Raw genomic sequence first — 27,648 nt, 5'->3', positions numbered from 1 at the left:
TCAAAAGACAAAGCAGAAGTTTCTAGCATGTGTATGAAGGTTACCAGTTCCTAGTTTACTGGCAACCATCTCTATAGAAGCAGAGGGGCCAAAAATTAAGACTTCCATCTTTGCTTTGTTTAACTTTTGACATCTGTCAGAAAATCAGTTAAACACTGTAGACTTGAAGCATCCTTTGGATGTCTGGGGAACGTAACGTGAATATCATCTGTGTAACAGAAGGTACATTATAATTCCTAAAAATGGTATACAGAGGAAGCATATGTAAAGAAAAGAAAATTGGACCTAAAATTGAGCCCTGTGGAACCCCATAGAAATACAGTGCATGAGATGATAAATTGTTGCCAGTCTCCGGAGAAAAGGTTCAATCCTTTAAATATGAAGCAAACCAATTTAAAGCACAACCCTGGATCCCACTAAGCTCTAAATGATTTAAAAGAATGTCAACAGAAAACAATAGATCATGTAATACTTTGAGCAACGCAGACTCTGTGCTATGCTGTGCTCTAAATCCAGACTGATATTTATCAGAAGAAGAAAGCTGGTTAAACACAACCTTCTCCAAAACTTTTGATAAAAAATATAATTTAGAGATTTGTTTATTTTGGCGTGTTGGATCAAGATTTGTCTTTTTGAGTAGTGGCTGCGCAATGGCAAGTTTGAAATAAGATGGGACTATTCCACTGGTCAAACTATTATTAATTACTGATAAGAAACGGGGACTGATAATGTCAAATGTATCTAATAAAAGACGAGGTTGGACAGCGTCCAATGAAAAAAAGGTGGGCTTTATCTGTTGGAGAGTTTGTACCAGATAACTGTGAGACACTGGGGTAAATTCAGATAAATATGATAAAACTGGTGTGGGCTGAGAGAAATCCAAAGAAGAGGGGAAAATACATGATATGCACTTTTGAACTTTGAAATTTAAAAACTGCTTCACGGTTTCCACAGAAATATGAAGCAGCACAAATGTTTTTCAACACTGATAATAACCAAACTTTTGAATGGTACTATATTATATCTCATATTTTTCTGTGTGTGTATATCTATATAAAGTATTCATCTAGAAACAAGAAAAAGCATTTGCAACCCATCTTCTGTAATCTGAAATTTTCTGAGTGAAACTATGGAAATTCATCTAGAAGAGATTCAGGACAGGACTTGATTTTATCCTGCAGGAATTGATTGGATTGTCAGAATCGGGTGTTAAATACAGGAAATTATTGGTTGGATTGGTGGGTTCAAAAAATATGAAGTTGTAAATAAAAGTGGTTTCAGATACAGAGCTTGTTATTTGGGTTTCATGAAAGATCACCATGACGAAGGTTTTCCTACTGTGCGCTGATGAATTGTGCATGATATGACCAGGAGTGTGCATTAAGAAAGTAAATAAACAGGGTCAATTTTGGTTTGGTGTTGACTTTAAAGCAAGTAGATTCCTCCATCTGTTCCGGACAGAAATTAGAGCTCTTCTGAAAGGGCTGCTGGCGGGATGGAGGCAAAGCTGCACAGAGCAGTTTGATCCCCATTGCCAGCTGAGAGCTGTGAAATGGCCCGTTCCCCCTGCAGATCGTCAATGTAGGGCACTTACATTTAGAAAGCGGCCTGGATGTGAGCTCTCACTCTTAAAGCGACAGACAGCTGCTGCTCCTGTGCCAATGTGATGCTGAAAGGTGCTGTGAAGGCCTCCTGCTGCAAATCTAACTGATTAAGATGAAATGTGTGCTATTCATTTTCTAAACAATTTGACTCATTTTTTCTCCCTGGCAGAAAAGCAAACAGATGACTTACTTTGAAGGAGGGACTGGGCCACCTATAGAGACCAGGATATTATAGAGACTTAAAGCACCTATTATGCAAAATTCACTTTTATATTGTTTTTGAACATATTTATGTAGTGTGTGTAAACAACCCCCACCCTATTGTGGTAAAAATCCATCCAATGTTGCACAGGCCGCGCCCATTTCTCTGCCCTATTCGCTTAGCTCCTCCCCTGAGTGAGCTGCACACAGTCTGTTTCTGTTTTTCTTTTGTTGTTTGATTCATATTAACAGCATATATAGCAGTAGGTATTATGCTGCTGTCACTTTAATACACAGATCTGATATACACATGTGATTTCTTTCCCTGCTGTTTACGTGCACAGACATAACCAATTGTTTTTGTATGTTTTTGACATAACCTTGTGTATATTTGACAGTTTAAGTGCAAAAAGATGTGAAAGAGAACTTAGTTTAATACTCATGCACCCTCTAGCATCCAGTTTCTGTGCATGTGGTTCGGGTGTGTGCGCTCAGAAAACCATATATCAGAAGTTTAGAGTGAAATGGCTTTAAAAGGCATGCATTTTAAGTGCAATAAGACGTGAAAGAGAACTTAGTTTAATACTCACACAACACGCCGTCTGACATCCAGCTTTCTGTGCGTGTGCTTTGTATGTGTGCGCTCAGAAAACCATATATCAGAAGTTTAGACTGAAATGGCTTTAAAACGCATGCAGTTTAAGCACAATAAGACGTGAAAGAGAACTTTGTTTAATAATCACATGACGTGCTGTCTGAAAGGCAGCTTTCTGTGCGTGTGCTTCGGATGTGTGCGCTCAGAAAACCATTTATCAGAATTTTATACTGATAACGCTTTAAAACGCATGCCGATAATAACTTTCATGATGATGAAAAACTGCAATGTCACGTGAACGTGACCCCGACAGAGATGATAATCAAACCAAACAGATGTTTTAGTTTTTGGCAGAGTATCCAAGGCACAAGCTGTACAGGCTCCGCCCTCTTCTGGAAAGCGGGGTGGGGAGCAGCAGCTCATTTGCGTTTAAAGCTGTATGCACGAAAACAGCATGTTTCTCCTTCCATTAAAAATGGGCATTTACAACATAGTATAATAAATGATCTGTGGGGTATTTTGAACTGAAACTTCACAGACACATTCTGGGGACACCAGAGACTTATATTATATCTTGTAAAAAGGGACATAATAGGTCCCTTTAAGAGTGCAGGATGCTTTTCACTTGATCTCGTTAGCAATAGTTTTGAAACAGCCTGGCAACCACCCAGATTTTTTTTTTTTTTTGCATAAAGTCAAACACATATGCCGAAACATATGGGTGAAGTTAATGAAAAACATGTCATGTTTCACCCCAGAATCAAATAGATAAATATAGAAAAATGTTTTGCATTAAGAAAATGAAGCTTATATGAGCAAAACGTTTTTTTTGCATAGTGACCAGGTTTAATTTGTAAAATTTGTAAAATGTATTCACGTCCTGGTAGAACTTGTAATTACAACTTGTAAATGGGTAATTTTGAATTTGCTCAGACTTATACCACCTGACCACTGCAGATTCATTTAGGCATTGATAGAAACGCATAATTCAGAGTCTGAGGACGTGAACAGATTTGAGTACAATGTTTTAGTTAAAGTTTTAGTCATTTTGTTGTGTTTTTGTCACATTTATGTTTTGTTTTGGTCATTTTTATATTGTGTTGTTATTATTTTTATTTTCATTTTAGTTATTTTAATATTTCACCTTGAATTAAATGAAAGTGAGAAATGTTGCATTGGCAACTTTTTTATATTTTATTAAAGTTTTTTATATTTTATTATTTATTTAGTTAAAGATAATAAACCTGATTTATTGACATTCATTTATTTAGCTTTATTCTGGTGATAAACATATGATTATTATTATTCTTTTTTTTTAGTTTTCTTTATCCAAAATCTAATTTCCTGTTTTCTTTTCAGCTATTAGGGTGAAATATGTGAGGCATAATCATTCAGGCATTATAGCTAAATAAATTATCTTTTTTGTGATGGATAATATCAAAGTAATATCACAGAAGAAATAATTTTTTGGGGCTGTTTAAGTCTGAGAGCTGTTTAGTCAGAGCGTCAGGGATATTTTCAGCTGTGTGTTTTATTGAAATGAATAGAGGCTCAAGTTAATCAGGTCAGCTGGAGTGTGTTGTACAGTAGTGGCCGCTCGGAGATCTCTCAGCGTTTGATTAACATCCACAAGTGTTTGCAGCCTGCAGGACACTTCAGAAAGTGGTTTGTTCAAGCCTTGGGGAATATTGTCACTGTCTGTTGAATAACTCTGCCTTTTAAGTACAGATTCATGTGCTAGACTGAATTCACTGAATGATTCACACAATTTTACGTAACATATTTAATACACAAAGCAGCTCTGTGTGTTTTATTAAAGGAATAGTTTCACCCTCATGTACTTCCACAAAATGAGACTCTGTTCTTTCCCAAAATCCACCAAACTCCAAAAACATAAAGCTATCAAATGAATTGAGAATATAGCACACAAATATGGACTACTGTCATGGTGCTTTTAACAGTCTACAGGCATTGAAACTGATCATTTTAATTTCTCTGCATGATCGTATAATGAATTCACACCCGTACGTGTCGCATAACTGACATGGGGGGTGAGGGTCGTGACCTCTGTCAGCAAAGTCCCTGTTTTTAGGAGATGGGAGGATGTAGAAATTACTTCCAGTGCTTGAGGAGCTGTTTGACATTTGGTTTTGACACCAGGGCTGAGAATCTTCATCAAAATATGTAAATTCAGAGAATGCACTACTTGAAAGCAGCTTAAAGGGACAGAGTGTCACATCGAAGGGCACCATTTTTTAATTGACATCTGGTGGAGGGAAGATGAATTAAATGTGCTCCAATAATTAATTCATTGTTTATATGTTTCGATGGACACTACAACTTTGGTCTATGAGTTTTTTTCCTAAGGTTATCTATCTATCTATCTATCTATCTATCTATCTATCTATCTATCTATCTATCTATCTATCTATCTATCTATCTATCTATCTATCTATCTATCTATCTATCTATCTATCTATCTATCTATCTATCTATCTATCTATCTATCTATCTATCTATCATCTATTCCGTCCATCCGTCCCCAGTTGATTAATTACAGTATGTGGAATAATTGTTAGGTTTTCTGAAATTTAATTTTTAAATAAGCAAATTAAATAATCCAAAGGAGATCTGCGCACTGTTTCTCCCTTTATTTAACAAAGTTTAAAATGGCAACCTTTCGGTCAGAAACCTTCAGAGACCAGATCTCTGTAGCGCCTCAGTTCAAGCAGCAAATTAACCGATCATCTCCTCCTCTTTACTACTAGTTGTAGCACAAAATAAACATGAATGAACTTCAGAAGGTATGTTGTTTAAACCATGGAAAGTGTCAATGCACACTATTTTTCAAGTTAAAGTCCACCAGTGTTGATCTAACTCTACTGTCTGTTTTGTTTGTCAGACAAAATGGCGAATTCTGCATTATGATTGGTCAGATTGCCTGTCAATCAAATACCTGGCAAAGGGTCAATTGCTTTTGCTCAAAGTATTTGTAACTTCGTCTGCCTGACGAAGGTCTCTGACCAAAACGTTGCTACTTTTAAACTTTGTTAAATAAAGGGAGAAACAGTGTGTCTCCTTTGGATTATTTGATGTTATTTCCATATTAATTGGAGTTTTTGTCCTTTGTTTTTGTCGCGACGGCGACATGCGACGATTCTATTTTAGAAACGGTTTCTATTTCTCCGTGACGTCGCGGCTGGAACAGCAACACAAAGTATGGCATTGATAATATCAGGTACTGTTTATGTGCTTTATTTAATGTATCATCTAATGTGAGTTTGAATATCGTTCTGTGTTCCCAGATTTTTAGCTGTAATGAAAACAACACTGGCTAATTCACCTCAGATCTTGAAAATAAATAAATGGGCACAAGAACGTTCAAACTGTCAACTCAATGCGAACAAACAAGTGTATTCTATGACAAAGATTGGTTCAGTCACTCCGTATGTATACTTTAAATAATGTTTAAATGGTTTAATATTTATGAATTTTACTATGTACTTGCCCATTTCATTGTGTCTGCTGTGCTCTTGCCGAGAGAGCCCGCCCACACTCTCTTCTGATTGGCTGTGGTTTTTGATTGATTTTATCGCGTCTCATTGTCGCGTCGCGTCTAGTGCGGGCAGTCAAATTGCTTGTCGCTGGAATCTTATCACATCACGTCTGGTTAGGACACGGTGTTACTGTTGAATCTTTTGGAATCACTTTAGAAAAAATCAGTGGAACAATACTTCAGTGGACAGTCCCCGTTGTGCTTTATTTAATGTGTATTATCCAGATATTGGCACAGATTCCACCGCTGCATGTAGGGACTGCCGTGGTTCGACAGCGTGTGTTGTTGTTCTGTCAACGTTAAGCTGAAGATTTTGGATCACCATTTGAAGCTAATTGATCCCGTCTCTGCGTGTTCAAAAACAAACTTTCGGAAAGCTTCACTTTAGCTGACTGTTTTCAGGCGTCATGTAAAGCTTTTTTGTTTCTGCAATGTTTCATCCAGAGATATTTCTTCTTTCAAGCGCTCTCCTGAGTCATTTCGGATGAAAAGCAGGTTTCGGTTTGTGTAGTGAGGCTGCAAAGTGTGTTGTGTGTGTCCGTGTGAAGCAAAGGAAAGCTGTTTCCTGTCTGAAAGCACCAAACAAGTTCATTTACGCAGCGGAGTGAAGACTGGATAATTGGTCCCTTGATCAAAGCGGGCTGTTTGAGTGGGACATCAGCTAGCGGCCCTGCCGATTTAGCATGCAGCGCTACATTGTGTAATTGGACTGTGTTTTCTGCTGTGGAAATGCACCTAATCATCTGCACTTGTCTGTTCTGCTTTCACCCTCAAATCCACCAACCAGAAGAGACCGAACAAGCTCTGTGAAAACTGCTCACTGATTACACCAAACTCAGTGTGTTTTTCCTCTTTGTGTTTTGAGTTGCATAGCCGGGACATCCAGAGAGAAAAGTAAATCTTTGTTGTTGTTTTTTTGAGTGATTTTCAATGAGTCTTCTCATTAATGTCAAAGAATATCATGCGCACGTTGTTGTTTACATGTTGTTTTTCACTCTAAGTGCTCCAAGAGGATTGTTGTAACCGGATAATCTGTCATTGCTGATTTGCCTCTGCATTGTAGGAAAATTGAACCAGGTCAAATCTGCTGATGTTAATCACATGTTTTCACGCTGTCGTTATCGACGATCTTGTTGGCTAATGAGATATAATTGTGTAAATGACACTGAAGTGTCATGAAGTCGCCTTTTATTTGTCTACTGAATGCAAGAGTGTTACATAAAACCCTTAGATGAGTCCTTAAAAATTAGTAAGTGTGATTCCAAACCTCAGAACAATAAAACGCTGTTGAATATCATGTTGATTTACCTTTACAATACAGCTGTGATAATAGGTAAGAGTGTCCTTTGCACTTACCCGCCCCCTGTTATTACAGTTGTTACATCCGACAGGACTCTCTCGCCACACATCATGTTCTCGCGCAGTGAAAAATACATTGCAGAGCAAAGAGGACACTGAGAAGGTTACTTTTGGTATGAAAAAATGTTGTAATTTTTTAAAGAAATTCCAACAATAAATACAGTTTTGTGGCCCTTTAATGTGTCATGAAAGATCTCTGTAGCGCCTCAGTTCAAGCGATCATCTCTTCCTCTTTACTACTTGCTGTAGCACAAAATAAACATGAATGAACATCAGAAGGTATGTTGTTTGTACGGAAGAGGATTAGAGCCAAGCAATAATTAAAAATAAAACCATCTCGAGATTAAAGTTGTTAAATTTCGAGAAAAAAACTTGTTAAATTTCGAGAAAAAAGTTGAAATAAAATGTTGAGAATAAACTCGTTAAATTACTAGAAAAAACTCATTAAATTACGAATTTGTTCTCACAATTTAACAACTTTTAATTTAAAAGTTTAATTTAAATTTAAAACTTTTTAATGACTTTATTCTCAACATTTTATCTCGACTTTTTTTCTCAAAATTTAACTACTTTTTTTCTCATAATTTAACGAATTTGTTCTCACAATTTAATGACTTTTTTCCTCGTAATTTAATGAATTTATTCTCAACATTTTATCTCGACTTTTTTTTTTAAATTTAACGAGTTTTTTCTCGTAATTTAATGTTTACTCTCAACATTTTATTTCGACTTTTTTCTAGAAATTTAACAAGTTTTTCTCGAAATGTAACAACTTTAATCTCGAGATGGTTTTATTTTTTTATTTTTGCTTGGCTCTAATCCTCTTCCGTATGTTTGAACCACGGAAAAATGTCAATACACACTATTTTTTAAGTTAAAGTCCACCAGTGTTAATCTACTAACTCTACTGTCTGGTTTGTTTGTCAGACAAAATGGCGGATTCTACGTTATGATTGGTCAGATCGCCTGTCAATCAAATACCTGGCAAAGGGTCGATTGTTTTTGCTCAAAGTATTTGTAACTCTTCCTGCAGCACTTTCACTATACCAGTGAAAAGTTTTTAACTGTTTCCACAAACATTTGAAGCAGCACAACTGTTTTCAGCATTGATGAGAAATGTTTCATGAGCAAATCATAATATTAGATTGATTTCTGAAGGATCATGTGACACTGAAGACTGGAGTAATGATGCTGAAAATTCAGCTTTGATCACAGGAATAAATTACAATTTAACATATATTCACATAGAAGACACTTATTTTGAATTGTAATAATATTTCACAATTTTACTGTATTTTTACTGTATTTTTTGATCAAATAAATGCAGCCTTGATAAGCAGAAGAAATTTCTTTTTAAAACTTTTCCAAACTTTTATGCGGTGTTAACATCACTTCTTCTGAAAAAGTTAAAGCCTTGTTGTTTTCATGCAGTCCTTTTATGAACCCCGTATCCCTGAGATTATATAGTTTAATTTCAGTTTCAAGAGCAAACCCTGATTAGCAGAAATGGAGCAATATCGGTTTTATTATTTTTTGTTTATTTGTTTAAAGGCTTTAAAGCTGTGGTCATTACAGTTTACGTGTTCTTGATGAGTCTCAGGGGATTTCTGCCCTTCTTTTGGGTGCTGTACAGATGTTTTCTACTGTAAACAAAGGCATATTGTCTTCCAGAAGCATCTGCCGAATTGAAAAATCGTCATGTTTTCTGTGTAGAAATGGCACAGACTCTGTCACGTTGATTAATTAATATGGAATACATTAAACCACACCAGTTTTTCCTTCGTTTTCTTTTGACAGATAACCATCCACACGACTACACCAGCCATCTGGATCTCACTGGGTCACACACACCTAAAATCGGTGAGTTGTTTAACACCTTTGCTTCCATCAAATTCATTCAATCGTTTTGTCCGCAGTATGTGCTGCTTATGAAATAACTCTCAAAAGCGGCTCAGAGTTTAATTGATTTATGACGACATCAGTGTCTTCCACATGCAGATGTTTTGAAGTGTGAAGAACATGGTGGATAATATCAGTGCGATGTAATTAATGGAGCTAGATTTTATCTCCAGAAAAGATTTTCGTAATTAGCCTCATCAAAAGTGCGCTGATAATCTCCATTACTTGAGATGCTTAACTCCCCGACAGTCCTCAAGATCAGAGACGGCTTTCACCAAAAATGTGATTGGGGAAAAAAGCAGGGCTTTGACAAAAAACAGTCTCTTGACAGGAAATTAAAAGCTTAGCCTGTAAATGGCCTGCTAGCATGGAGGTTTCTGTAACAAAACAGTATGCTAATCGGATCTGCACAGTTTGCCGACATTATTGAAAAGCCACAATTGTAATTATTCGGACTATATCTCGCCTTCCCAAATTTGATTTTGTGTGAAAAAGCTTTTCAGACTGTAAGCACACTTCTCTCGCGTTGGAGTGATGATACCATTAGCTTTTGCACTCAATTAAATCAGCCTCCTTGTGTGAATATCATTGAAAGCAAACTGGTCTAGAAGAAGTTAATATCAACTCACTCCAATAATACTGATGTGGTCACTTCACATCAAATCACTGTCAGGTCATTCCATGTCAGGCCCCCGGCTAAAAATTTGATTTTAACATTTGTTTTTTGTTTTTTTCTGGTGGAAGAAATATATAAATGGAGAATAAAGACAAAATATTAAATCTCATGGATGTATGTTTACTGTGTAATGCACTATTTTGTAGAGGGGGGGATTTTGAGTCAGATTACAGGGGTGTAAAAATGACTTTAGAAAGATGGCAGCATCATTGTTTTGTTTTTACACAGAGATTGGTAGGTCTGTTAGTAAAATCTGTTGACTTTAACAATCTTTGTTTCATTATATGACAACAGTGACAGTTCAAAAATGGGGAGAAGCACTTTTTATCTTTTTTTCTCCAAAGTTTGCATGTCTTTAACTCAATAAATATTAAAGATATCTTAATATCTTTTTAGGTTTTGGTTTTTCACAAACTTTTCTTTTGGTGTTTTTATTGTTAAGGCCCTATATTGTTCAGGTCCAGACATATGAGGATTTCAGTATGGCTCCATGAACAAATTGTACACATTTTTAGCGGCCCTATATGGTTTAATACCAGATATGGGCATCCAAATTGATGAATTTTACCCATTTTTAGTCATCAAAATCCAAATGAAGTTCACTTTTCATGCTGTTTTTTTTTTTTAAAGAAGAATGTCTGAATGTCTGAATATCCTTTTGGATGTTAAAGTTTTCTTTTGTAATCTTTGTAATTTTTAAGGCCCTCAATGGTTAAATCCCAGAGATATAGGGATCCCAATGTACGTCTGTCCAAATTATTGAATTTTACCCATTTTCAATGGTCAAAATTGAAATGAGGTTCACTTTGCATACAGTTGATTTTTTTCTTTCTTTTGAAGAGGAATGTCTGAAGAACAAATAATGCTGAAACTAGAAATGTATCTTGTTTCCCTATATCCAAACAATTGCATAAAACATTCCTGACTGCCAAAAATATTCTTTTCCCAGAGTTTGTGTGCTTGTAACTCAAGAAATATGAAATATATCTTAATATCCTTTTAGATTCTGGTTCTTAACAAACTTTTCTTTTTTAATCTTCATTTTTAAGGCCCTATATGATTCATTTCCCAGAGATATGGGGATCCCAAAGTGAATCTATGTCCATACTTTGCATACTTTGCAGGAACAAATAATGTTTAAACTAGAAATTTGTCTTGTTTTCTTCTGTCAAAACAACTGCATAGAACTGAGTGGCAAATATGTTCCTTTTCTAAAGTTTGTGTGCCTGTAACTCAAAAAATATCCTTCTAGATTTTGGTTCTCAACAAACTTAATTTTTAAGGCCCCATATGGTTCAATCCCAGAGATATGGGGATCTCAATATGGCTCCATGTGCAAATTGTTGAATTTTACCCAGTGTGTCACTTTGTATACAGCTGAGGGAAAAAAGTCATTTTGTAGTGATTAAATTGCCATTTTAACTGCCCTCTCCAAATAGTGGATTAATAAGTAAATATACATCCATGACATTTAATATTTTGGCTTTCATCTATATTTTTGCTTGTCTTTCTACATAAAAAAAAATATATTAGTGAAAACTGAAATTTTAGACAGGCAAGTTTCTGAAATGTGGTTGATCTGACACAGAATGACCCAATAATATGTCACACCATGAATTAAAAAGTTACTGATTTTGTTTTTCTCACTTGGGTTTGTTAGGACACCGAATAGAGCACTATGGTAAGTAGTACACATGTTGTTGCACATGTGTATAATTTCTCATTCTCATTATAGTCTGTGAATGTAGAACTGAATCTCTATAGTCTCTCAGTGTTGGTCTTTTTTGTGTGTTCAGTTGCTCTGTGTTGGTCTCTGTACTTGTACAAAGTCTATCACTACACCACAAAATCTATTTTCCTAGTATTTTTGTCTTGTTTTCCAGTACAGATATCTAAAACATTCTTAAATCAAGATAAATTTACTTGAGAAGCAAAATTACGTAAGGTCTTAAGTGTTGTTTTCTGAAAAGGTATAAAAATGAATTGAGTTCATACTTAAAACACATTTGATTTTGTTTTAAGCATAAAGTCACTTAATTTTAATAGTTTTTCCAGAAAACAGACTTCATATCTGATGTAATTTTGCTTCTTAAGTAAATGTTTCTTGCTTTAAGAATTATTTAAGAAAGAATGTTTGGTAACACTTTAGTATAGGGAACACATATTCACTATTAACTATGACTTTTCCTTCAATAAAGTCCTAATTACTGCTTATTAATAGTTAGTAAGTTAGTTGCTAAATTTAGGTATTGGGTAAGATTAAGAATGTAGAATAAGGTCATGCAGAACATTAATATGCGTTTAATAAGTACTAATAAATAGCCAATATTCTAGTAATATGCATGCTAATTAGCATCTATTATAAGACCCTAAAATAAAGAATTACTGAATATTTTACTAAAAACAAGACTAAAATACTTATGAGAAAGAATATCCCTTTTGCCGTGTATGTGCTCTGACATATGTGTGCCTATGTAATGTCATATACTCTCTAAAAAATGCTGGGTTAAAAACAGCATCGTAGAAACTGAACAAACTCACTGTATTGCTTGCTTAAAATGAACCCAAAGTATGTTACAAATGAACATTTATTAATGAGTTTAATGAATAATACACTCTAAAAAATGCTGGGTTGTTTCAACCCAAATTTGGGTCAAATATGGACAAACTTAACTGTTGGGTTAAAAAATTCATTTAAAAATTTAACCCAATGGTTGGGTTTGTCCATTTTTGACCCAAACTTGGGTTGAAACAACCCAGCATTTTTTAGAGTGTAATTAAACAATAAACATTTATTAAATTGCTTATTAATAAATGTTCACCTTTTGATTATTATTGTTACCTCTAATAATTATGTGTCTGATTTTTAATTTTCCAACCTATTTTGGGTTCATTTTAAGCCAGACATATTGTGGTTTTAACAATAGTTGAGTTAAATAAAACTACCCAGCACATTGTGCAAACATTTAACCCAACCGCTGGGTTAAAACAACCCAATCTCTGGGTTTGTCCATTTTCAACCCAACTTTGCTTGTTTTTAACCCAGTGTTTTTTTTTTAGAGTGTATGCGAGTCTAGAAACACATGCTGCTGAAAATAGTTTGGAGATCCCAGGCCTGGCAGTGCATAGTCTCATGAGCACACAGTTAAAATGAGGGAATGACATTCCCAACAAGTGTTTTACTGGGTAAGCAGCTGCCCGGACCAACTCTCCCCCTCATTAAACAAGTTCTTCAAAACTTATTCAACACACACACACTCAGACAGATGCCATGGCGGCCCGCGCAAACACAGAGCTGGAAGTGCTTCTCTTGTATCGGATGTGTTTCATCTTTCTCTTTCTCTCTGCCTCTTTTTCTTTCTACCCCGCAGAGAAGCCGAGATTGAACAACATCCTGACATCCCAGACAGAGCCGTACGACCTGTCGTTCTCCCGCTCCTTCCAGAACCTCACTCACCTCCCGCCGTCCTACGAGATGGCCATGAAAGCAGAATTAAGTAAATACTCCTTCCCTTCCTCATTGTCCACAGCACATCCAGTGTGTGTGTGTGTGAGAGAGAGATTCATACTTTTCATATAATCAGAAGATGGTGGATTTGCCATATATCTTACTGTGGGTTTCATCTACTCATCAATGAAACTAATATAAAAGTGTAAAATGTAAAGGCAAATTATGCTTCCCTTTTATAATTATGAGGAAGTACATAAAGAGAAAATTTAAATATTATATTCAAACTAAATTTCTGATCACATACTTGTTTAAAGAATCTAGTTTAAAAGTTGTATGATCATCAGTGCATATATTTTCAGCTAGAAATATATTTCCATATGGGCTGCATAGGCAATAGTTTGTTGTTCTGGTAACACTTTCCATTAAAGTTCTCTTTGTAAATTTACAAATGCATTATAAATTGCTGATAAGCAGTTATAACTGCATGAATAAGAAATAGTGCCAAATAGTGAACCATTTTTAACTCACAAGTTATAAATGCTTAAAGGATTAGTCCACTTTTAAATAAACTTTTCCTGATAATTTACTCACCCTCATGTTATCCAAGATGTCCATGTCTTTCTTTCTTCAGTCTAAAAGACATGAAGGTTTTTGATGAAAACATTCCAGGATTATTCTCCATATAGTGGACTTCAATGGCCTCCAAACAGTTGAAGGTCAAAATTACAGTTTCAGTGCAGCTTCAAATTGTTCTACACGATCCCAGATGAGAAATAAGGGTCTTATCTAGAGAAATCCTTTAATAAATATATTTATTCACAATTAGTCATCTTTTTATTCATGCAGTTATAACGTCTTATCAACGGTTTTTATAATGCATTTGTAAATGAGTTATTAGTCATTAATGAACACCTTTATAAACCCTTCACGAAGGGAACCTTAATGTAAAATTGTTACCGTTGCACTTTCTTTCTTCAGGACAGACAGAGAGAAATTCATATTGCCTTTTCTATTCATTGATTCTATTTAGGAGAAGCAATCAAGCTCTTAAGGATATCTTATGAATTATTCTGAGTTATATCAACCCATTTTGAGATGTAATATATAATACTAGGGCTGGGTAAAAAATATTGATTTCTCGATTTTCATCGATTCTCATTTTTATGAACCGATATTAATTCTTAAATGGCAAGAATAGATTAGTTTAGTCTGTTTTCAATTGATGAATGAACGCATGTAACGCGCCTGGCCACCTGCCATCAAATAAAGCGTGATAAGCGTTGTGCTTTGTTACTTTTGATATGAATCAAAGTCTCAGATTTCAAATTCTGTCCATTTTATTATGAAATAAATATATTTTTAAACATTTTATTATTCAAAAAATAAATCGTTTTGGCACTGACAGATCACTGTATCACCTCCGTTCAAGAGAAGCAACAGAGCGAAGCTTTAATACCAGTGACAGCGTGAAATAAACATGAATGAACATCTGAAGGTATGTTCAAAGATACAGTACAACTTACCGAAATCTGTATCATGTCTTGTGTAATCGCTCAGTCAGTGTTTCAACCACAAAAAAGACATCAATAAAACAGCTTGTAAACAAATCAGTTAATTTTAACATTCAATATTATAGTAATCTACCAACTGACTCCTATAGAATTGAAAGCTTGTGAATCGAAATCAAATCGAATCATGAAATTTGTGCCCTATACATACTACAGTTAAAAAGTTTGTGATAAGAAATTTTTTTTAACAAATGAATTTCATTCAGCAAAGATGCATTAAATTGATTTTTTTTTTAAGTTACAGTAAAGAGTTTTATAATGTTGCAAAAAAATACATTTCTAAACATCAAAGTATCCTGAAAAAAAAAAAAATACAATAGTTTCAACCAAAATATGAAGGAGCACAACTGTTTTAAACACTGATAATAATCAGAAATGTTTCTTGAGCATCAAATCATCATATTAGAATGATTTCTGAAGGATCATGTGACTCTGAAGACTGGAGTAATAATGCAGAAAATTCAGCTTTGATCACAGGAATAAATTACATTTTAACATACGTTCACATAGAAAACAGCTATTTTAAATTGCAAAAATATGTCACATTATTACCATTTTTGCTGTATTTTTAAACAAATAAATTCAGCCTTGATGAGCAAAAGAGACTTCTCTTACTGACCCCAAACTTTTGACTGATAGCTCACATCACAAGATCTCAGTGGGTCATCCAAAGGTTGTAGGTTTAAACCCCTAGTAGGTTGATTCTTAAATGAGTAAGTGTCTGTGATCTGCTGTCACTTCAGTGACCTTCAGCTCCACAGGGACTGCACTTATAATAAACGCACTGCCGATCTCTCCGGATAAAAGCACCTGCTAAATGAAAAATAACCAACGGACCAGCTGGAAGACGGTTTTCATTAAATATAAAGGGCAGGATAAATGAAACATTAAAGTATTGACATGCTGCATTAACATAGTCCAGAGCCATTAAGATCAGATGGCTCTTAAATGAATGACATTCAAATCTGAATCAAGAAAATTAAAACATTGAAAACCGAGAAGAATTAATAATGAAGCTTATTTCTGAAGTGCAAACGGACACGGATCACAAAAGCAAACTTTCCATGACTTACAAATAAGTCACCTTTATTTCTATAGCGCTTTATACAATACAGATTGATTCAAAGCAACTTCACAGTTATAAACAGGATGATTAAGTTCAGTTCAATTAAAGTGTCAGTTTTTTGCAAAATTGGTCAATTATGAAACAAAGCAAGCAGAAGATTATTCGGCTTGACATTATTCAGTGTGATTATTCAGCTCAATTGACCACACAGGAAAAATCTTCAGAGTTACATAAACTCTGCTCAGAGTACATATGGTCCTTCTCTGAATAGTGTTAAAATAACACTGAAGCAGAGTTAAAGTTAATGAGATAATTAAGCAACGATTGCACATTAGTGATGAACACCTGCTGTTAACAAGCAGAATCACTGAAGAAAAGAGAAACACAAGAACAGCCTTATTAATTGCTTAATTATCTCATTAACTTTAACTCTGCTTCAGTGTTACTTTAACACTATTTCGAGAGGGACCATATGTACTCTGAGCAGAGTTGATTTAACGCTGGGGATTTTACTGTGCACATGCACGGTTACTTCCTGGTTGTCGTTAAGCCAGCTCGGGCATTTCCTGTGAACTATTAGCTGTTCATTCTGTACATCGACACAAAACCATCAGTGGTTGACTTTTAATGTTTTAATGCAGTTATCACATTTACCTAATTTGCCAATAAACCAGTTTTATTGAACGCATTAAAGACGAAGCTAATAGGAACGTTTGAATAAGAAACACTGTGTACAACATTTTTCCAGCATTTTAAATGTTATTTTTAATTTGATGACCAAAAACATTATTTGTTCATCCTTCTGAGATTGCCCCCATTTGTAAAACCGAATGTTTCAAGATGTTGGAAATACAACATTTGATAGAAAACACTTATTTAAAAATAAAAAAGACATTAATTACCACTATAACCAGCAGGTGGCGGCAGATGACCATTTATTTGCGCATTTATCAGCCAATTCCTGTAATTGTTTTTCACTAAAGCATTATAAAATCACTAGGTTTAAAAATACATTTTGTCAAGGTGAAGTATGAAGTACTCAGAAAATCTCATGAAAAACAATAACTTTTCTTGAGAATGAATTACACAGAAAGTGACACTCTCCCTTTATAATCACTGAAGCTGTCAGTCAGTGCAGTGCATCTCAATGATTTTGGCAGACTTGTGAAAACTCACATTTTATTAAATGAATCTAACTAAAGTACACAATAAATCTTTAATTTACAATATGCTGATGCTTTTTTTCACACGAAAGTGTGAAAACTGATGGTCAAATTGAATTTAGCCAAGGAGAAACACTGAGATATGTCTTTTTTTAATGTCGTCTTGTGTTTGATAACTAAATTAAAGCTAGGCATGACTATTTAAGTGACTATGTTAAAGCTACCTCAGGACATTGAAGATACAGATACACCAACAAGTGACATTTTACCGGACGTTTTCCAGCTGGATTATATTACTGCAGAAGTACTTGAGAACGTTCTTTGCATATGGTCCATTCAGTTCAATTTTGCTCTCATCTGATAGTGTCAGTGCAGTCAAATCAAAGATATTACCGAATATTAAGTGTCCTTTATAACCCAACTAAGCAAACCCAGGGTGAGTCAAAGCCAATTTTAGTGTGTATATTTTAGACGTGACTTTATTCCCTGTGGGAAGAAAATAATGGTGCTTCTGGTGTCTTAAATCACAATCCCTGTTTGTAGTGCTGTTTGAGTAATTTCGGACTTCACCTGCTGTGAGGCGAGCAGGGAGGCAGACCTGAGAGTAATGAGCAGTAATGAGGAACAATTAGTCATGGGTTTAATAGGGAGGCGGATCGGAGAGCAGAGAGAGAGCGCAGGGTGGCATGAATTCAATTTAAAGACGACGTGCAGTACTTTTGTTGTTGTAAGTTTAACCCTACAAATCCTACTGTATCTTATTTGATACACAAGTTCATAAGGCCTATAAATGATCAAATGAACAAAGCTTTGCTGAAAAACCTGTTGCTCTACTACCTTCTATCATCTGATTAATATAGTTTAGATGTTTTCAGCAAGTACAAGGCCCTTTAGCCCTGAAGGCAGTTTTTTTTTCTGAGTGACATACACAAAAGTAAAGACTCATAACTCCAAAACTCTAGCAAGGAGAGTCAAAAAGTAGGTATTGTTTGATAGAAAATATAAAAATATAAAAAAATATCTTACATTTGGACATTCTCATGCTGAGAAACTGCTGATAAAATACAAAAAATATATATATAATTTTACATATCTTTCTAATTTGACATGACTCAGGAAGGAAATCAGGAAGGAAATAAGGTAGGAGGACAATTCATTTTGGTGAAGTTATCCTACATGTGATCTGCACCTGGATCAAATTTTGTGGTTATAGCATTTGAAACTAGTGTAGCTGTTTTGTTTAGCCCTTGACACCCCCTAATGGGCATTTTTAAAACCGTTCCTCCATGAGGAATATCTTGTGGTCGACGCTTTTGATTATGTTGGTTTTGGGCTCATTTTAAACCGGGAACATCCACTGTAAGTTATGATGTGCCATTACGATCTGTGCATGTTTCATGAAGTTCGCTCAAGTTTAGTCAAAGCCCAAAACACTTACATGAGAATCTTTTTTATTTTGAGGGAACGACATGACTTGTTTTTGTAGGTCATCTGGTAATGATTAATTATTATCATTAAATAATAATCATTAAAGTCATCCAAGATGTTCATGTCGTTCTTTCTTCAGTTGAAAAGAAATTAAGTTTTTTCATGAAAACATTCCAGGATTTTTCTCCTTTTAGTGGACGTCAATGGACCCCAAACGGTTGAAGGTCAAAATTACAGTTTCAGTGCAGCTTCAAAGGGCTTTAAACGATACCAGACGAGGAATAAGGGTCTTATCTAGTGAAACGATCGGTCATTTTCAAAAAAAATATAAATGTATATGCTTTATAAACACAAATGATCACCTCACAAGTGGTTCCGCCAAAAGGGCACTTTCGTATTCTTCAAAAAGCTTACGCTGAATGTCCTACGCCTTCCCTATTCAACTTACGGAATGAATGTGGCGCCAGTTCCATTTTTTTTCGTAAGTAGAATAGGGAAGGCGTAGGACATTCAGCGTAAGCTTTTTGAAGAATACGAAAGTGCCCTTTTGGCGGAACCACTTGTGAGGTGATCATTTGTGTATATAAAGCATATACGATTAAGTCCACTATAAGGAGAAAAATCCTGGAATGTTTTCATCAAAAACCTTAATTTCTTTTTGACTGAAGAAAGAAAGACATGAACATCTTGGATGACATGGGGGTGAGTAAATTATCAGGAAATTTTCATTTGAAAGTGAACTAATCCTTTAAGTTACATTTTCAAAAATAGAGAAAGAGAAATGACAAAGATATTTAATATAAGTAAGAGAACATAACCTTTAAGTCATCAGTTCTTTTAAAGAACCATTATTTTCTTAGTGTGAAGAATGTTTTAAAAATCTAAAGAATCTTTTTCCACTGTCTGTGGAATGAAAAGATTCCATGGATGTTAAGGGTTCTTCATAGAACCATCAATGCCAATAAAGAAGCTTTATGAGTGAAGGATGGCCAGTCGCTCATATTCATCAGCTGAAGCCTGTGGCATTAGATTCCCTCTTATCTGATAGATAATTGAGCTCTGGGGTGCGGGAGTGACCGTTAGCCAGCGCGGGGCCTTAGGGCTGTTCGCCTGACCTTTTCACGTGTAATGTCACGCCCTCGCGTCGGCACATTCGGCCTTTGGAATGAGTTCTCCGGCGCCTGCCAAACCCTTCAGTGTCAGTGATGGTAATTCTGAACTACACACACCGGCCAACTCTCCACCCTGTCTTCATTAGCTCCCAGATAAACAGTTCAGCTGGGAATCGATATCCAGTCTTGTACTGAACGCTCACAAACACGTTCATCTGTTTCTCTTCACAACTTTGCTCTCTGTCCGAGGCTGTTCAGACAGGAAATGATGTCATGGGCAGCCATTTTGGGGAATCTATTTAAAAAGCTACTTGGAAGCTTTAGAGTGCGGCACCATTAAAAAAAATGTTTTTTGTATATATTTCATACTGTTTTATTTTTTTTCTATTATAGATCACAAAAACATCTGCCAAACATCTGGCACAGACACTTACTGCTTCACAAATAGCTAGAAAGAAACTTTAACAAGAACAGAGCAGCATCTCAGGAGAAGTGCCCTATCCTTGAGTTCATCTGCTCCTCAGCAAACACACACACACACACACACACATTTCCCTGCTCCACAGAGACTCATCATCGTAGTCTCAGTCCAAACATTGTTTCCTGTGCTATTGTTGAGAAAAACAAAGAAAAGATTAACAGAGCAATAAAAATAGAGGAAGCGAGGAAACAGAAACATAAAAACACAATTTATTACAACATTTTACCTCAGCAAAATAGTTTCTGCAGGACCTGTAGCTTCAGCATCCACTGCACTTTTTAGAGGGTTTTGTGTTTTTTAGTTATTTACTTATCAGACTTGTTCTGTTTGTTTTCTTTGATTCTGTTTTTTTTTTTTGTTTTTTTGTTTTTTATTTATTTATTTTGTTTAGCTTTATTACTTTCGAATACATTCTGCTTGTTTTATTTTATTTCAGTTTAAGTTTTAGTACATCAACATAAACTAAACTAAATTCTAAGTTAGAAATGTTGCCTTGGCAACAAACTAACTTAAAAAAAATGTATATATAATTTTATATATATATATATATAAAATTATATATAATTTTAATAAATTCAAGTTGTTTATTTGAAAAATAAATTCAAGTTGTTTATTTGAAATGTTTTTCTATAATTTTTTTGTTTTTCTTTTTGTTTTTTTATTAGTTTTGAATATGTCTATTTTGTATTTATTTTTAGTAAATAAAATATATATTTTTAAATGTATTTATTATTATTTAAATTTAGATTTATTTTATTTGAATTAACATAAACATTTTTCGAATAGTTTGATAGTTATTAATAAAAAAATAACAAATTTAAAATTATAAATTAAAGTCATAAAATTTTCTTTCAATTAATGTTCATTTTATTGCAGTAAACATAAACGTTTTTCTGTAATTTAATAGCTAAAATTTTACAAATGTATAAAATATAAATGATAAAATTAGTTATAAAATTTTATTTCAGTTACTATTTATTTATTTCAATTAACAAGCTTTTTCGGTAGTTTAAAAATTTTAATACATTATGAATTAACAAATGTTTTTCAATAGATTAATAGTTAAAATTATAATAAATATAACTGAAAATTTTATAAAAGAAATACATAAAGTTGTAACATTTTATTTAATTTCAATTCACATTTATTTTATTTGAATTAACAAATATTTTTCAAATAGTTTATTTAATAGTTACAATTTAAAAATGTATAAAATGTAAAATTATAAAATTAAAGCATGAATATTTTTCAACAGTTCAACAGATGTATTTTTTAGGATAACAGCGGCGCTCTGCTCTCTCGTTCTCAGGTGACAAGGATGACGAGTACTACATACGGAAGCACCATCTGTCCGACCTGACTCCTCGCGGCGGCAACCTGCAGACGCACATGATCAAGCTGAACGTGGATCCGCCCGCGCAGCGCCAGAAGCCCAAGCGCGTCCAGCGCGCCATGTCCCAGGACCACGTGCTCTCACCCGCGCGCTCCAGGCCACACCGGGACTACGACATGTCCACGTACACCGGAGGAGCCGGCGGTCTGTCCCCGTACCACGGCCGCATCCTGTCCGAGGAGCAGCTGCTGTCGGCCGACCGACTGCTCTCCCAGGATCCGCTGCTCTCCCCGGATAAGATGCTCTCCTTGCGGCGCTCCAACTTCCGGGAGAAGGCCATGTCGCGGGCGCTTTCCCACACGGACATGTTTGTGCCGACCACGCCGGTCATGGACCGGCACTACAAAATGATGAAGATGCACTCGCACCCCAGCAGCAGCAGCAACAACAACGAGTCCTACAACACACTGACTGTTAACAGCGCGCAGGTGGGAAATAAACGGCAGGCCTTCGCCAACCGAAGGATGCACACAGTCGACCACCTGCAGTACATACCGGGACACCACCCTCATCAGTACAGAACCGCAAGTAAGACCGAAGTAACTGTCTGAGAGAGATGGGAGAAGATGGGAGAGTGAATGATGTCAACAAACAATCCAGCTCGGGAAATGTGTGGCCGTGGCGTCCCACTTTGACAGGTTTCTTTTTTTAAGCGTCCAACCTTGACCTGTTCTCGCTTCCAGCGCAAGCTTTCCACTCCATCAGTTCTGGGTCAGCTGGGATAAGATCCACACATTCCGAAGCGACCCGGATCTCCTCGCACGTAGAGCAAACGCAAGGGCTTCACGCGCGGACGCCGGACTAGAAACAGAGACCTGAAACTATTTTTTCCAGAATCAGGACTGAACTGTTATGAACTTGCACTGACTTTATATACATACAGTATCAAAAAAAAAAAATTACACTGCCGGTCAAAGGTTTGGAATAATTAAGATTTTTTAATGTTTTTGAAAGAAGTCTCTTCTGATCATCAAATCATCATATTAGAATGATTTCTGAAGGATCATGTGACACTGACGACTGGAGTAATGATGCTGAAAATTCAGCTTTGCATCACAGGAATAAATTACATTTTAATATATATTCAAATAGAAAACACTTATTAGGGGCCAAGCACAGAAGGTGTGTAGGCACCTATTGTTTCCATTGACGTTCTTCTTCTTCTTCTTCTTCTTCTGCTCTGCGAGTCTATAGCAGCCCATAGAACCACTTGTGGGAAAGTTGTGAAGTTTGGCACACTGATAGAAGTCAGTCTGAAATGTCACCATAGAAAATTTGGATTCTCTAACTCAATCCCTCTAGCGCCACCAACTGTCCAAATTTTCACTCATATTTATGCTTATGACGATTCAACCCTATGACATTATTTTCCATCATAAATAATTTCCTGCCATTTTTAATTTTCCGAAAAACCAATCTCCGCCTAGGCAGTTGCTCCAATTTTCACGAAAATTGAAATCTTCAGACCATGCCGACAAAAAGTTGTGGAATTCAAGTAGATTCCTCAAACCATTTTCGAAAAATGCAAGAACAAATTTTATGAAAATATATGTAATGCTGTATCTCCTCAACGCTTTATCATATTCAGACCAAACACAAGAACGACCTGAGGTTACATACTGCGTTTCGCCACAGCACCACCTACTGGTCTGGAGATACGAAAAATTGTTATTTTTGCTTAGAACTTCTGAACATAAAAGTGTTCTCACATTTGGGGCTTCCTGCCAACTCCCTATTTCGGTCATCTATCTATCTATCTAGATTTCTATCTTGCCATTCTGAATTTTGTAGTAAAATGCTGTATTTTACAAACACATGAACATATCATTACAAAACTTGGTATGGGTCATCGGCATGATGCCCTGAAGGAGTCTGGGACGTTTCAGACCAAAAATTATTTACATGCTTATAACTTTGGATGTAATTGGCTAATTTTCACGGCGGTCATCTCCTTGGATTACTAAATCCTTGCTGAGTCCAGTGATGCCAAACATGCTAGGTTTTGCCTTATGGTTAGTGCAAATGTTGTTTAAATGTGATTTAGCATTTAAACAACATTAGCGAATATCTTAGAAACTCTCAGTCTGATCGAGATGAAAAATAAGAAACATAGGTCTATACACTAATGGCCAAATGTCGAAATTTCGATAGTAAGTGGCAAAAAAATTTAATAAAAATCAGGTGTGGGTAATTTTTTGTGTTCACTCTTAAACAAAATGAGATATTTTCACCAAATTTGACACGCTTATGCACTCTGAGGACACACAAAAAAGTGGCCACTTGGTGGCGCTGTAATTGAACAAAACATGAAATTGGCTCTAACTACAGTACAGTTGGTCTGATTGACTTCAAAATTGTCATGCAGTGTCTTTGTCTCAGTTGCTATCATGGTCCATTATGACACTGTTGGTCTGCTGCTAGCTTCCTTGTTTGCTTCTGTTGTGCTTGGCCCCTTAATCACTGCTTGCAGCTATATTTTTGAATTGTAATAATATTTCACAGTTTTACTTGTTTTTCTTGTATTTTTGATCAAATAAATGCAGCCTTGGTGAGAATAAGAGACTTCTTTCCAAAACATTAAGTCCTAATTATTTTTGAGCGGTAGTGTATATAGATTTATGATTTCTTACTTGAGTCCTAAACATAGCGATAGCGATTCTTCTTGAATATAAACTGGTGTAAGCACTTTAGCGAGTGCCTCTTCTCAAAACGCATCCCGTTTCGATACCGAAGTGGGGAAAGGGTTTAAAAGCACAATAAAACTGACGTCTGTTTTCTTTTCCTTTGTTGCATTATCTCTCCGTTTGGTTTCTCAGTTTCATGGATTTTTTTCAGTGGACCTGTGCCGTAGGTGATTGTAAATACGCTCGGTTAGCTGCAGTTAAACAGTGAGTTCGCTTTGTGGGTTATTATGGGTTGCTTTTTGCGTTTTCATTGCTTCCGTTTGGACATTTTCGAGCATAATCAACCCACCCGAAGTATATTTGATGACACAAATGTGTACAGTAATGTGCGTGTGTGTGTTTTTTAATCTGTACTTGTAGACTAATGGTGAATAAATTTGGTTGATTCAGCCATTCGTACGTATTGTCTGCTAGTTTTGAATAGGAGTCATCCTTGCCTTTCATGATCTCTGACACCTTGAACAAACAGACAAAAGCAATGGAAAGAAATCGAGGTAAGAAAAATGATAATGAAATGAAAATTAATGATAATGGAAGATATGCATTTAATAAGCTATTATAGCGTATACCCTCGAGAAGGATGTTAATTAACAGCCTTCTGTCTGTGATGTTTACTATCAGTACTTCCCATGATTCTCTGCCACGGCAATGATAGTCTGCACGACTCTGAAGGGAATTTGCTTGATTGTGTTGGTTCTTAATAAATAAGATTTTAATCAAATTCATGATTCTCTGACGTTCACACACAGATGCTCTATCTTAAGCCATTTCTTTAGTTTATGAATTATTGGATTAAACTCTTTGTGTCACACATAATCAAAAGATGGCTGATGATAACTTGGACACCATTTTCAAGGATGTTAAAGGATGTGGGGTGAGTCAGTGCAAGTTGAGCTTTATCAGTAACATTTGTGGAATAATATTGATTACCAAAGAAAATTAATTGATTGATTGATTGATTGATTGATTGATTGATTGATTAAAACTTAAAGCTTTAAACCACAGAAAATAATTTCAAGTGGTTGTTGATTTGTTAATTTAAAATGCTTAAAAATGTTTGTTTGTTTGTTTAAAAAGCTTAAAACCACAGAAAATAATTTAAAATGTTATTTATTTATTCAGAAAGATTAAAAATAGCATTTGTTTGTTTGTTTGTTTGTTTGTTTGTTTGTTTGTTTGAAAAGCTTAAAACCACAGAAAATAATTTCACTTGGGTTATTGATTTATTTATTTAAAAAGATTAAAAAATATGTATTTACTTATTCCTTCATTCATTTAAAAAGATTAAAACCAAAGAAAATAATTTAAAATGGTTATTTATTTATTCAGAAAGATGAAAAATAGCATTTGTTTGTTTGTTTGTTTGTTTGAAAAGCTTAAAACCACAGAAAATAATTTCACATGGGTTATTGATTTATTTATTTAAAAAGATTAAAAAATATTTATTTACTTATTCATTCATTCATTTAAAAAGATTAAAACCAAAGAAAATAATTTCAAATGGTTATTGGTTTATTTATTTAAAATATTTAAATATAACATGAATTTATTTATTTTAAATGCTTAAAGTTAAGCTATATTGGAAGTTAAGCTATATTGACAGAATTTGTATCATAATATTGATTAGCACAGAAAATAATTACAACTGGATATTTATTTATTTTTGCTTGTTTGTTTGTTTGTTAAACAGCATAAAACTACAACTTTTTATTTTTATTTACTCGAAAGTTAAATGCAATTGCATGAATTCTTCCTTTTAAAAATGTGCATTATTTGAGCTGTTGAGTGCCTAAATGATCATTTTAGCAGAAGTGTTGCTGTTCACTGGCTCTACGTGATCATGATGAGTGGAAATAATTGCTATAACCTCACAGAAATCTTTGGTAAGTGATTTAGTAACACAGTGTTTACATATGTAGAAAATGCTTTTGACCTTGTGTATTAAAATGTACTGTCTTGCCCTATAGCTTTCCTTGTAAATTTATTTTTGTAAACATTATTTTACTTTTTTTTTATTTATTTTTTTTAAAAATCCAATCTGAATTAGACAAATAATTCATTTCTTCTGTCTCCCTTTCATTCCAGGCAACTCCTCCTCTTCTGCACTGCAGTTTTACAAAAGCTGTCAATGATATCACTGCATGTTCATGTAGTTGGTGTTTTTCTGTGTGTTTGTGATTTATTGATGAGCCTGCTGCGTTTTCAGCGTAACTGTAATGCTGGTAAGAGATACTCTGACAGCTTCTTCACTTTTAATCTTCAACAGCAGGATTGTTGCGAGACATTTTTCAGTGCACAGAACATTGCAGGCAGCCAGTGATTCCCAGCGGCTGCAAATATCCCTCGTTTGATTGGCTGTTAACTTGAAGGACTTTGCTTGTCACTCCTTTACTATTAGAAACAGTAAAGTGGGCTGTCTGGCTGTTTGTGAGAATTGCAGTTTTTGTTGGTTTTGTTCAATTGTCTTTTGTGAGTCCGATCTTTAGTTCTGACTGTCTGTTGTCTGTTTGTGCCATTGATGAAACCTGACCTTGTTCAGCGTGATCAATATACGAGATATCAACACCAGTTGCTGTAGTATTGGCTTGCGTGTCAGAGATGATGATTAGCTGTCAGTGTGGAAAGAGAGGAAGGAAACCTTGAAATTTTGCCTCTGGTCATGTCCATCATGACAGCATAAACTGTACACACACTCTCCAAAATATACTTTTTGGCAATGGCAGGTCAAATTTGTGTTTACCAACCTTAATTATTCCACAACCATACATAGACAGACAGACAGACAAACAGATAGATAGATAGATAGATAGATAGATAGATAGATAGATAGATAGATAGATAGATAGATAGATAGATAGATAGATAGATAGATAGATAGATAGATAGATAGATAGATAGATAGATAGATAGATAACCAGATAGACAGACAGACAGATAGATAGATAGATAGACAGACAGACAGATAGATATACAGACGGATAGATAGATAGATAGAATGAACGATTGATAGATAGATAGATAGATAGATAGATAGATAGATAGATAGATAGATAGATAGATAGATAGATAGATAGATAGATAGATAGATAGATAGATAGATAGATAGATAGATAGATAGATAGATAGATAACCAGATAGACAGACAGATAGATAGATAGATAGATAGATAGATAGATAGATAGATAGATAGATAGATAGATAGATAGATAGATAGATAGATAGATAGATAGATAGATAGATAGATAGATAGATAGATAGATAGATAGATAGATAGATAACCAGATAGACAGACAGACAGACAGATAGATATACAGACGGATAGATAGATAGATAGATAGATAGATAGAATGAACGATAGATAGATAGATAGATAGATAGATAGATAGATAGATAGATAGATAGATAGATAGAT

The 27,648-nt window shown here is 35.0% G+C and overlaps 1 protein-coding gene across 1 annotated transcript in view; it reads left to right on the top strand.

Moving 5' to 3' along the window:
- LOC137009184 (protein shisa-6) overlaps positions 1 to 22,103 on the top strand; it is a 118,928-nt gene extending 96,825 nt beyond the window's left edge. Inside the window, exons 5-8 of the mRNA XM_067371181.1 lie at positions 9,113 to 9,175; positions 11,551 to 11,571; positions 13,262 to 13,387; positions 21,469 to 22,103. Of these exons, the coding sequence (XP_067227282.1) occupies positions 9,113 to 9,175; positions 11,551 to 11,571; positions 13,262 to 13,387; positions 21,469 to 22,103 (845 nt within the window). The remainder of the gene's footprint in view (positions 1 to 9,112; positions 9,176 to 11,550; positions 11,572 to 13,261; positions 13,388 to 21,468) is intronic.
- The last annotated feature ends 5,545 nt before the right edge of the window (positions 22,104 to 27,648 follow it).

This window comes from Chanodichthys erythropterus, chromosome 3 (genome assembly GCF_024489055.1).
Source record: "Chanodichthys erythropterus isolate Z2021 chromosome 3, ASM2448905v1, whole genome shotgun sequence".
Taxonomy (NCBI): Eukaryota; Metazoa; Chordata; class Actinopteri; order Cypriniformes; family Xenocyprididae; genus Chanodichthys; species Chanodichthys erythropterus.
Note: the sequence above shows the minus strand (reverse complement) of the source record. Positions and strands in the feature narration are given on the sequence as shown.